This window comes from Tamandua tetradactyla, chromosome 2 (genome assembly GCF_023851605.1).
Source record: "Tamandua tetradactyla isolate mTamTet1 chromosome 2, mTamTet1.pri, whole genome shotgun sequence".
In the NCBI taxonomy this organism is placed as follows: Eukaryota; Metazoa; Chordata; class Mammalia; order Pilosa; family Myrmecophagidae; genus Tamandua; species Tamandua tetradactyla.
The window spans coordinates 59,666,882-59,680,244 of record NC_135328.1 but is presented as its reverse complement, the minus strand read 5'-3'; the positions used below and the strand labels follow the sequence as shown (position 1 = coordinate 59,680,244).

The 13,363-nt window shown below is 44.1% G+C and overlaps 1 protein-coding gene across 1 annotated transcript; it reads right to left on the bottom strand.

Moving 5' to 3' along the window:
* Nucleotides 1-3,614: 3,614 nt before the first annotated feature.
* Nucleotides 3,615-4,571, bottom strand: LOC143660372 (olfactory receptor 13C7-like). Its single transcript, XM_077133654.1, has one exon. It carries the CDS (start codon nucleotides 4,569-4,571, stop codon nucleotides 3,615-3,617), a length of 957 nt encoding a protein of 318 aa, XP_076989769.1.
* Nucleotides 4,572-13,363: the final 8,792 nt, after the last annotated feature.

The following is a 13,363-nucleotide window of genomic DNA, read 5'->3' as shown; positions in this document are numbered from 1 at the left end:
GTTTTGGTTGGTTTGACTGGGCTCTCTCATGCCTCAGTCTCTCAGCTGATTTGCTCAAATGTCTGCCATTTGGTACTGTCCCATGAGTCTCTCCTTCTCCTGGATCCACAGGCTACCTGGCTATGTCTTTTTAATGGTGCTGGCAAAGTGCAAGAGGAAGCAAGTTCAGTCAGGCTTCCAATTGTGTCACACTCACCAATGTCCCATTGGCTTGAAGCAAGCCTTGTGGCTGAACCAGAGTTAGAATGGAGGGCAGTATAAAGTTATATGGCAAGGAATGTGGATATATGGAGGTAACTGGAGATTTATGGCAAGCTATCATGCATATAAATGTATGTAGGACAATGACATTATGTCTAAAATGTGTATTGCACATTTTTTTCTGTCCAAGTACCACCTTGCATTTTGAAAGATGTACTTCTTTTAGGAAGTATTTCTTCCTATTCTTCAACTATATGGTTCAAATGGGAGGTAACTTCATATAGCTCCCACTAATTTTATAACTAACTGGCTAGGACTGGAAAATTAACCTATGCCAGGACAATCATGCACCTTTCCTGGGATGTATTAGCTTGGAACCATCTAAATCCATTGGATAGTAATGGAGTTAAAGCTGAAAATGCGAGCCTCAGAATTATTGGAGACTGTGTTGCCAGTCTTTTGGAAGACACCTATTTGAGAAAATGAAGCAAGGAGAAGACACAGAAGATGAGAGATTGAGGATATCCAGGCAAGATTCAAGTCGTCGCTGCAGTGCTAGCTCGATATAAGACCAGCTGTATCCCTCTCCTTTCGCAGATTGGTCACATAAATTAAAAAATTCAACTTTTTATCTATGGTAGTTCAATTTTGGGTTTCTACCACTTGCAATTAAAATATTAACTAATAAAATTGATTAAACAGAAGCAGGACCAGGGCACTGCAGCCAAAGAAGAAATTAAATGGTATCATACAGTAAAGGTCATAGTATCCATCTTTTTGGCCAATGGGGAATCAGTCCATTTGCAGCTTGGATTCCAATCAGGAAGTGACTCTGCCAGACGTGTTTGGCCGTTTCTTCCCACTGCAACATACAGCACAGAACAAGGATTACAGTTTGAAGCAGAGAACATGCAAAGAGAAGAGAGTTCTGGGGTTGGTGAAAGAGCAACAAGGTTAATCCCTTTGAGGGAAACAATTCTGGAGTCACAGTCCAGGGAGGTAATTAGCATTTTACTAGGAGCTTCTCTTTAGTTAAGAATCTTAGGGAGGTAAGCATCACATAGCATGGAACATGGCCATGCCTTCTCAGCAGGATTTGAGGATAAAAAGTTTCCCTTAGAAGTGGGTGTGGGAAAGCCAGGAAGCAAGCGGTGAGCCTTAGATAAAGGCTTAATTTCTGTTGAAAGCAATCGATAAAGACTGGCCTTAAGGATAACTAGTACGATTTACTAAAAAAAAAAAAAAAAAAAAAGCCCTGGGTACTAATTATACCTTTGGTGAAGAGATGGAAGCTGGTATCAGAGTTCTTTATAGATCCTTGTTATACTTGCAGTCATACATTATTGCAGGGAAAATGCAGAATTCTCAATATGGAGTGTGGATTCTGCCACTCTCCAGTGATGCTTTAGTCATTTTCATAAAGACTGAGGAAAAGAAGCCCTGACGCCCTAGTTGGGGAACCCTGGAGTACCTGCTTCAAGCTAGACAAAGGCATATTCTGGATTTCCTGTTAGAGAAAAGGTCCACCCATCTAAACCTTCACTGAGATACAGATGTCACACAAGCCATATCTGTTTGAATGCAAGGGTAGGGGCAAGAGCAACTTGAAAGGTAACTGGGAGAGATACCTGTGTGTCTTATTGAGCACATGAGTGCTAATTACTTTTCTAGGAGATGCAGGAAAATAGTATCTGGTCCTATGAGGTCTATCGCAGGGCTATCCCAGGCCTGGGTCCACTTACTTTTGGAGCTCCCACCCTATTCATGTCAAAATGTACCCTCACCAGCAAAACATGGACCCACATCACACTTTAGGTACAGTTTTGTGGTAACTTTGAAATCTTTTCTACTTCTGTTATTAAAATTATTTGGCTTACAAGTGACTCAATTTACAATTCTATGACTTCTCAACAATAGTCATGAAAACACAGGAATTCTTCCAACGTGAAAGTCCCTAATCTACCAGTTGTTTTAAAATATGATGCATGAGTACAAAAATTTATCAGTTAATGAGGTTGACATATCCCTTCTGTAGACAAACAATTATTAAATAGGAGTTTTTAGTTTTTCAGGTTTTCCTGTTTGTTTGTTTTTTGTGGTTAAGAGCCAACATGTTCTCCAGGTCACAAACATTTCTGAATGTCGTTGAAGGAAACCTCATGGGCCCTAACTACTGTGTCCTCATGCCCAGTGGATAAAATGGCCCTGTTGACTCTCTGTTTAGAAGTAAAACACAAATTAGGGTCCAACTGTAAAAATCAAAAGTAAAGGAATTAAGCATAGCAAATAGGTTTTAGGGAACGATTTTTTCTCTGAATACAAATTCAATGAGTTAATTTCCTTGGGAGTTGGTGCTACAGGAAAGACTTCAAAAGGACACAAGCCGATGATGCATACAGAATTCACATATCTGTGCTGAGATTGACTGCTGCTGTCTGTCAGAGGTTGAGCTCCCCAGGAAGGAGATTGATGGGGAAATTTTCATGTAAAAGATTTACTGAGGAGCATGGTTAAGATGAACATCTTATAAAATAAATTGGGTAGATGGAAATATTAGTGGTCAATGAGAGGGAGGGGTTAGGGGTATGGTATGTATGAGTTTTTTCTTTTTTCTTTTTAATTTCTTTTTCTGGACTGATGCAAATGTTCAAAAAAATGATCATGGTGATGAATACACAACTATGTGATGATATTGTGAGCCATTGATTGTATACCATGTAGGGAATGTTTGTGTGTTTGTATGCTGTTTTCTTAATAAAAATATTAAAAATAAAAAAAAGAAGGAAAGCTGAACATCTGTGGAACAGCAAAGGCTGCCCAAGTGAGCAGAGGGAGAACTTAAATAGCAACAGAATAGCTCTCAAGCTGGGGTGGCCCTTTAGAGATATTCCCATTTGAGGCAAAGAGGACCAGGCCTTTATCCCAACACTGATTAATCATTAGATGATGGGAATGCTCCTGAGAAGGGGATTTGGTCTTGGGAAATGTAGCTTTCTTCAGCCAAGGGCAAGGTCTGCAAGGAGACTCAGGTGTATACTGCCAGCTATCAACACTCCTGGCAAATGAGGTAAAGAGCGCTTCAACCCTTAGTAGGGTGGGGATTGGACTGGGGTTGGGGATTGGGCTGGGGGTGGGGGTTAGTGTCTGGGCAGCACATCACAGCATCCACTACTCATTCTTAACCAATACTTCTCAAAGTTTAACATGCATAGGAATCACCTGGGAGTCTTGTTGAACTGCAGGGTCTGAGTCAGTAAGTCCAGGTTTTTCCAAATATTCCAGCTTGTCTAACAAACTCCCAAGTGACGCTGATACTGCTGGTCCATGGACCACACTTCGGTCCTCTCGCCTAGCATTACTTTGTATTGCTATTCTTTAATGAGAGTGCATAGACCATGGGGCATATCCCACCATCACTGGGGGAAGCATTTCTGAGCCACCAGGTTCTTCATAGCAGTCTTAACATCTTTGTTCCTCAAGCTATAGACGATGGGGTTCAGCATGGGTGTCAAAAGTCCATAGAAGAGAGAAATGAGCTTGTCTGAAAGGTCCTCTTTTTCTGCCCCCAACGGATCCTTAGACTTGGGCTTCCCATACATGAAGAGGATGGTTCCATAGAAGATGACCACCACAGTGAGGTGGGCAGAGCAGGTGGAAAAGGCCTTTCTCCTGCCCTCAGCTGAGGGTATTCTCAGGATGGTGCTGATTATGAAGATGTAGGAGACAAAGATGAACAGAACTGGGACCCCCAGGAAGATCACAATAGCTATCCCCATGCTGATCACATTGATGGATATGTCAGCACAGGCCAACTTTAGGACAGCAAGAATCTCACAGATGAAGTGGTTGATGATGTTGTCCCCACAGAAGGGTAGTTGTACAACTAGAGAGATCTGTACCAAGGAGTTGATGCCACCTGCTATCCAGGAGCTGGCCGCCATGGGCACATAAGCAGCTTTGCTCATGACCATGGGGTATCTAAGGGGGTTGCAGATGGCCATGTAGCGATCAAATGCCATCATGTCCAGGAGCACACACTCTGTGGCTCCCATGGCAAAGGAGAGGAACATCTGCCCAGCACAAGCTGAGAATGAAATAGTTTTCCTGGGAGTCAGGAAGCCATCCAGGACTAGAGGGACTGAGGAGGTAGTATAGCAGATGTCGAGGAAGGAGAGGTTCCCCAGGAAGAAGTACATGGGTGTGTGTAGGTGGGAGTCAAGGATGGTGACCAAGATGAGGACCCCGTTGCCCAGCAGGACCACCAGGTACATCAGCAGGATGAGCACAAAGAACGTTTTCTCCAGCGTTGGGTGGGCTGACAGCCCCAGCAAGATAAACTCTGTCACGGCAGACTGGTTGGATGCTTCCATTTCAAACTGTCTCTTTCTTCCCTAAGAATAGGGGAGGCAGAAAATACATAGTTGCTTTTTGATGTTTTGCTTGGGTCGATACATCAGGATCATAATGACTCAAAGAGTTATAAATAAGTTTTTTCTCTGGGATTCAACAAGTCAAACCAAGATTTCTAAAAGTCAGACTGTGTGCCAGTTAAAAGCACAAATAGCAGACTTTGGAAATCTAACAATACATAGCAAAATGAAAGACATTTCTGTCTAATCAATGTTAATTAATATACCTAAAGCAAAGTTCTATGTCTATATGTGTTATGTGTCTCCAGCACATAGAGGTCTCTGAATAACTCCATCTATCTTTGCCATAACTCCATAGGTGATCTCTGGCTATCACAGATGAGTGACCTTGGCCATCAAGGTTACATGGCCCATGCCTTTGGATCTGGCTCCTGCTTAACCAGCATGTTTCTACTATAATTTGACTCCTCATGCAGACAGTCCTACAAGGACAGAGTATGCTGACCTGAAAACATAAAGTCTCTGATCTCCTTAACAGTTTTGTTCCTTGGTGTCTGGTTTATACCTCAATCTTTTCTGAGTTTAGTTAGTGTGAATCAGTTCATCTGATTCTGACTGAAAAACCTGACCAAATTGAATTTCTGGAGTCCATAACATGGAGTTTGCACCAAAGTCTCCAAAAATGTGATCTGAAAGCAATACTTACGTGTTTCCTAATGAAACCACAACTGACCTGCCTCATTCTCTGCTGCCCTGGAAATTGGCTGAGAAATAAAATCTTACCTAATAGGTGGAGCTGCTCATAATTCACATCCCCAGTCTAGTTGGTTGGGACCTTGGGTTGCACCCACATCAACTTGTGTGAGAAGTGCTATCCAATACTGTGAAGTCAGGTAAATTTACTCAATTTCCCAGAATATCCAAAGCCACACTGTTGATCAATCCTTATTTTATTGACAAAGATTCAGAGCATCAGATATCATCAGGCCATGATGCAGGGTACCCAAAATGAAATGGAGCTGGCTGCCTACTAGTTACCTAAGTGCTGTTTAAAAATATGAATGTCAGGGTTCTGTCTTTGCAGATTGTCTTGGGGGTCTTTTGTTTTTATTTTTTAAATAAATGCTCCCCATGTATTTCTGAAGTGTTCCAGGCTTGGGGATCATTGACCTATTTTGACCATTCTCTGTTTAAAGGTTGAGAAACTGAGGTAAAGAAAGAGTTTTTAATTGTGCACGGCCCTGAAGAGGGGGGTGCTTTTTCCTAATTGTCCTGCCCAGAGAATTGCAAATCATCTACCCAAGAAAGCTGATTTTCTAATCACATGGATTTTCTACCCATGCCAGTAGTAGTTAGTTGGGAAGTTATTTGCCCAAGCCCATCCAGCCCCTCAGGTCTCAAGTTGAGTTCCTCCAGTTTCCAAGCTGGGCCTTTTTTCCCACCTCTCACACTCTGACATTTCTCTGACAAAATCTGTAATTGGAGCATTTCTACAGAGGATTAAGTAGGTTCCTGAGCTTTGGTGAGAAGAGATGTCATATGAGGCAGGCAAGGCAGGGGGACTAGACTCAGACAGCTCCTACAGAAGTCATTCTGCTCAAGGCTGGGAAAGAGGTGATCTGGGCACAATGGAAAGCTATAATGATACCATTTTCAAAGACATAATTTAATTTTATTAGATTTTAAGGTACGAAGAATTATTTTTAGAGAAAAGCTCCTTTAGTTTCAGTCAGCATAGCAAGATCTTCAGATATTAGATTAATTCAGCCCCACCTCTAACCTTCCAGTTACAGGGATCCTCTCTCCAATAAGTGATTTCTCAGCCTCTGCTTGAACATTTTGAGCAACAGGAGGCTCACAGCCTTCAATGCCATTTTCAGGAAATGTTATGTTGTTAGAGTTCTTCAGGGACCCTGAATCTGTTTTTTTCTAATTTCTCCAGCCCTCCACTCATCCTAATTCTGTTTTCTGGGCTCACACAAAACAAGCCCACTCCCTTGGCACAGCAGCAATCTTTGAGACTTTGGAAATTGTTGCCTTGTACACCAACCCAATTCAAACCCAACAGGGCTCCCCTTACACACAGCCTCTTTTCTTCTTTCCTAGCTGATGAAGAGCTGGCCATAGAGGTCATCCAGCACTTACCCAGTGTGGGGTCCAGTTCAAGCTGAGCCTACTGCTCACAGGAAGGCAGTCCAGTGGAATGGGGAGGCTACTAGCTTGTCTCTGGTGCTATCTGTCCATCTAGGTGCTACCTCAGCATAACCAAGCATGCCATGCATAACATTCCTCTGAGGTGCCCTGGAAGCACATAGCACAGTCTTCGACTGTTGTCTAACTTTCTGGGGTCTTTAAATTATACTGGAAGTGGTGTCCAGAGCATGGCCATGACTTGAGAAGCTGCAGTTGTCCACAGCACCCTTGCTTGATCTTGGGGCTCATTGAGACAAGGAGACAAAGACTGGTTCTCAAGATTGAGGCTCAGCCAGGAGCCCCAATCTGGAGAAGGCTGTGCCCCAGGTGGTCTGGGAAGTCATGCCCAGGCATTGGCCCAGCCCCTCTCTTCTCTGTGCTCCATATTGCTCTCCAGAGGATCTCAGAAGGACTGTCTTGGGAATTTAAGGGCCAGGTTGCTTTGGGAACAGAGCCTATCCCAGAAGCAATTTAAAGTTTGGTGAGAGACTCAGAGTTTAGACTTCACCCCATAGACCTAATTAGGCGATGTTGTGTGAATCGATCTAAAACTCTGCCCTCACTATGAGGAAACCTCAGCTCAGAAAGTTTTCTGGCTTCTGATAAGCAAAATTTTCCTGGGTTTTAATTACAATGATTGGTCCAAGGTGGCTCTGTCACTAGCCTTTGAAGAGCCAATTAGGACAGAAGAGCTAGGGCTCACTGATCCAGTAGTCCCTGGGAGCCTTGGGTCAGACAGAGTCCTTGGCCACCCAAGCATTTCCTCCCCTCGATGCAGTGACTTACCACACTTGAACAATCTCTATACTTTAAGCATGCCATAGGCCTTACAGTATGAGCCCTGGCCTTGTACTAGGCACCAAAGAAGGGAGGTGCATGTGGGAGTGCACATGATGACCAGAAACAGGTCTTTGCCTTCAGAGAATGCCCAGCAGAATGGAAATATCTATAGACTAAGGCAAGACTGAGAGTACCACAAAGTTGTCCAGGGGACTGAGCACAGGAGGAGTCTAAAGAGTGCAGAATTAGCCCTGGGTGAAAATAATGGAACTGGAGTAGAGAGTGGCCCTAGAAGACCTTTAAAAGAAAGAAATGATAGGGTTTAGAGATAGGTATAGTGTGGGAGATGCAGGAGAAAGAAGCATTAAAAAATGGCATAAAAAAGATCAAACGCTGAGAACTGGAAGAAAGACACAGAAAAGGTAAAGAGGGGAGACAGCCTAGGCCGGTGTGGGAGGGCAGGGCTGTGGAGTTGTTTTGGACATTTCAGTATACAATTTCTGGACATCCATGCTCAACTCTAGGCTGGTTACTGGAAATAAAGTATCAATGAGAAACAGTTTCTCTGATTGAGGAGTTTACAACCAAATGAATTTGTCGTATTTGAGATCATGGTGATATACCACAGATTTACAACTATTTTCCAATTTTTCTCTTGTCAAATGATCCCAACAACCATATGAGGTAGGTATGCTCATTTGGATCTATCTACTAGATTTCAGTAGCACCTAGTGGGGGATCTCTAGACATTGTCCAACGTCTCTTGGGGGACAAAATCATCCCCAGTTGAAAACTACTGAGAGAATCCAATCCTCTTAGGTCCAGACTGCTAAGGCTTGATGAGTTTTCCAGTGGTAATTGCCAAAGCATCCTCCTCCAAGTCCCTTATGGTGCTTCTCACCCTATTGTAAGCACATGTATCACTGGGGATTTTGCTAACAAGCCGATAATGATGCAGTATGTCTGGGATGGGGCTCAGGATTTTCTATTTTCAACACTATCCAAGGGAACGTGAATGCTGCAGGTCCCCGTACCACACTTTGAGTAGCAAGTGTCTTCTGCATTGGGGGTAGTAAAAGGAGAGAGGTGAGTAGGAAAACTGCCCACAACATTGTGTAGCTGTGGGTTAGAGCCACAGGTGTGCTGGTTTGAATTTGTGGTGGACCACAGAAAAGTCATGTCCTTTAATCCTCATTCAACACTGCTGGGTGGGAGCTTTTTGATTGTTCCCATGGAGATATGACCCCCCAATTGTGGATAGTAACTTTTGATTAGATGGTTTCCATGGATATATGTCTCTACCAATTCAAGGTGGAGTTGCTTACTCAAGCCCTTTAAGAGGGAACCATTTGGAAAAAGCTTCAGAGTCCATGTAGCAAGAGACCTTTGGAGATGAAAAAGGAAAATGCCCCTGGGGGGAACTTCATTAAACAAGAATCTTGGAGAGAAAGCTAACAGACATTGCCATGTTCACCATGTGCCTTTCAAGTTGAGAGAGAAATTCTGAACATAATTGGCCTTCTTGAACTAAGGTATCTTTTCCTGGATGCCTTAGATTGGGCATTTCTATAGCTTTGCTTTAGTTTGGACATTTTCATGGCCTCTGAACATGTAAATCTGCAACTGAATAAAGTCCCCTTTTTAGAAGCCATTCCATTTCTGATATATCACATTCCAGCAGCTTGCAAACTAAAACAGTAGGCATGCAGGATATCTGGATTGCATCGTACCCTGCATTTATGATATCTAACATATTTGGCCTCAGCCCTCTAAATGCCAGGAGCCTTCCCTTTAATGAAACTCAGATTTCCTCATAAGTTAGGGGGACATTATGCAGTTCATGGAGGAACAGTGGCAGAGTCGGACTTCCTGGTTCAGTAGACATTAGAATGTTAGGATCCCAGTGACTCCTGTCTGTTCCTCTGTGGCAGAACTCTATGTCCGCCAACTCCAGGGCTCTGCCATTTTGGAGACCCAGCCACTCTGGCTATGCACCTCTTGCTCTGGCTATGACTAATCACTCTCCAACCTATGCCATGACTTCAGCTACCTCGTGGCTTCTGTTCACTGTTTCTTTCTTTGTTTTTCTTCACTTTCCCCTTCCTTCCTTACCCTCCTCACACCAATGCTGACTGTGTCCTTAGTGTTTTGGGTTTAAGCTCCCTGAGAGACAGATCTAAGGGGTTGGTTATCATCATCCAGTACCAAGCATCTCTGTCAGACAGTTCTTTCCCACCCAGGCCACCTCTTGGCTTCTGGATAACCTATATACTGGCTGAACCTAGGCTCCTGGGTCAGGTTTCCTGGTTCAGTCAAGGGAATCCCTATGGCCAGGGTGTCTCATGGTAGAGAGCATGGAAACAATACGTATGGAGCCTCCTCAAAAGGGGAGTGTGGATATGTCAGGTAAGGGAGGAAAGAAGCAGCAAACCAGATGAATATCGTTTGGATAACCCAGCATTCAGAAATTCAGAAACCATTCTCTCCCTTCTCCATTTAGTGCTTGCCTGCATGAGTGGTCTCCTTACCTTCCTTGGAGAAAACTCTTTCATCCCATCCTCCACCTTTTCACTCTTCAGGGAGGCTCTGTTTTCTCTGACCTTATATTACCTGATTCCAGTACTAGTTTTATTTCAAAATATGGCAGGTCTTTCCTGCCTTCACAGAGAATGAGCTACTTCTTACGATTCTTGGTCAGAATCTCTAAGTCTTTTGACCTGGAATCTAATCAAAGACCTTGTGAATTCTGAGAGGTGTCATGTCCACATTTGTCTTCAGGAAAACACAGATGTTTATCCAGGAAATGCTGGGGTTGCTGGCTTTCAGATTACCCCTTTGGTCAGCTCCACCTGTCTATGACAGACTCACATTTACACACTCACAATTATTCATGCACCCACAGGATCAAGAGAAATAGTGGCATACAAAGTTTTGTCTTGGTTGATTAAAATCAAACATCTCCTCACTGGTCTGTCTCTTCACTAGGCAGTGAGGAAGGTGTTTTGGCTTGCTATAAGCTGCTGGAATGCAATATACCAGTAATGGATTGGCTTTTATACAGGGGATTTATTAAGTTACAAGTTTAGAGTTCTACGGCCACGAAAAATGCCTTAGAACTTCGTACAAACTAAAGCATCCAGAGAAAGATACCTTGACTCTAAAGAAAAGGCTGATGTTGTCCAGGTTTCCCTGTCACATGGGAAGGCACATGGTGACATCTGCTGGACTTCTCTCCCAGGTTCTGGTTTCAAATGGCTCTCTCAGTCCTGTTTCCAGTGGTGTCTTTCCAAGGGTCTGTGGACCCTCACTTAACTTCTTTGGGGCAAACTCTTAGCCTCCCTTGGCTATCTCCAGGTTCTGCCTGTTTCTATGAGTCCTTGCTGAGCACTTGGCATATTTCTTCTGGCTTCTGCTGGGGGGTTCTCTGTCTCCAAACACCTGTGTCTGAGCTTTCTCTAAAATGTTCCTCTGTTAAAGGACTCCAGTAAGCTAATTAAGACCCAATTTGAGTGGACATGGTCACATCTCCATGGAAACAACCTAATCAAAAAATCCCACCCATATGATTGTATTAGGATTACAAGAACATGGCTTTTCTGGGGTATACAACAGTTTCAAATCAGCACAGGAAGTGAGGAGAAATGTTTTCAGCGGTACCCCACATTTCAGTGCCCTGAGTCCCTCCACCGAGTGGGTAAGAAGTCTAGCCCTGTGCTACTCGAAGTGCAGCCCACAGGAAGCATCAGCATCACCTGGTGGCTGAATAACTGGGTGCAGCAGAGCAACCGTGTATTTGAGGGTGTGTTTTCAATTTGTGTTTTAACAAGTCTCCCAGATGATTCTGATGCAAGCTAATATTTGAGAAACACTGTTCTACCAAGACTTTTCCTGGGATTGGGGTTCCAATGATTCCTTTTAAGGAATCTAAGAGGACAGGGTGTATTGTTTCGGGATTATCCAGCTGCCTACAATTGCTCTGTTCTGGGATCTGCTGTTCTTACACTCCTTGTTTGCCACTGACTCTTGTCTCATGACCACCTATTCCCTTGCTAATCCCCTCTTGGTCCCTGACCTCTGGAGTATTTCTCTCTACAATCATGGAACCTCCTTCCCTCCTCAGGATGCACTTTCTTAATGGGGTCTCATAACAGAAAGGATGGGCTCCTAGAAGCCTGGAAGGTCGGAGCAGTCCTGTTGATATCATGACTCTGCATTTTAGCAGGCCCCATGGCAGGCCCCCAAACCTGCCACGATGTTACAGTCAGGGCTGTGCGCAGAGGGAGCAGGGCAATGCAGCATCTCCAGGGCTCAGGCCTCTCTCCCTAAGTGATGTGAAAGGTGATGAGCCACAAATCTTTATCTCCAGTTCAGACATCTCCCCCTTCTCTGCTTGGCTGTTTTGCGGACACTATGAACACACAATGCTCCAAACTGAATTCACTTCCTCCTAAAATCAGCACTTTGGTCACTACTTTGGTGGTGTCGCCATCATCTACCCATCATCTGAGCTAGAAACATTGACTTTATCCTCTCTCCTGCCTGCTACATCCAACCAAATTCTAATCCTGTGTTTTTTATCTACCAAATATTTCTTGACGCTTCTTGTCTCTTCCATTTCCCTACCACTTCCCAAGTTAGTTATCTTCACTTGCCTGAAGATATATCTTCACTGTGATAGCCTCCTAATGAATTTTCCTATTTCCTCTTGTCCCCAATCTTCCCTCCAACAATGTGCCCAGAATGAGCACCCTAAAATGCAAAAAATGCATTTCAGATTTTCACTGAAAACCCTAAGTGCCAAATTGATTGGCCTAGTTCTGGGAAGATGGTGAAGTAGGGTAGGCTGGGTTCACCCTTGCTCCATGGAGCAACAAGAGAGAGGGTGGAAAAGACAACCAGGATTGCAGTCCCAGCGGGGGTTGAGTGATCAAGGAGGGACTTCAGCATTTGATAGGGAGGTTTTGGTAGAGAGAGGTGAGGGGATCGGAACAGGAAGAACAGGGTAAGTCTTTGTCCTAGTGACCCAGCAGGTAGCTGGGGAGAATTCCCCTTGCAACTCCAAAGACAGTAGCACCCGTGGGGAGCCCAGGGACACACGAAGCCATCTGTCATGAGGGATTGCATCAACTGGGCGCTGGGATTGGTTGTCCCGCAGGGTGCCGTGAGAGGTCATCTTCTTGGGAGTTGGTGGGTCCACTGAGTGTCAGGTGCTGTGGTTGGCTGCCCATCAGGCATTAGGAAAAGCCACCCCACCCTACACACCAGAAGGAGCCCCCACTGCACCTGCCATCTTGCCCTACCAGCTGCAGATGTCAGCAAGAGGCGGGCCGAGGGGAAGAGGTGTCTGAAGAATGCCATCTGCTGAGAAGAAGTGCAGCCCAGCAAACTCCGTATGTGCCTGTATTTTTGTTAATAATTTTTAATTTTTATATATTTTTATTTTATTTGTATTTTTTTCTTTATCTTCTGTGAGTTCATTCCCAATATATCTCAGGGGCTCTCCTTCTAGCTTTGGGGCCTTACGTGTTTTTTGGGGGGACGGAAATGCCTGGGCATTCTGCCGCTGAGGTGCCCAGGAACACATGCCAAGCTGTTACTAGACCCTCAAGTACACCTGCACCCCCCTATGTGAGATCTGGGCCTTGGTTTGTCAGGGAATTACTCACTAACCAAATGCAAAAAGGGGACCTTCAACACAAACCCAAGTAAATTCAAAACTTAAGATGAGTGAAGGAAACTAACTTGCAAAATAATCTAATTAAAATAATCCAATACCCCAAACACAACAGAAAATCCCAAAGCAGATGAAGATCTAGGCA

Coding starts and splice junctions, on each gene's coding strand:
- LOC143660372 (XM_077133654.1), bottom strand. CDS start 4,571: ATGGAAGCATCCAACCAGTCTGCCGTGACAGAGTTTATCTTGCTGGGG.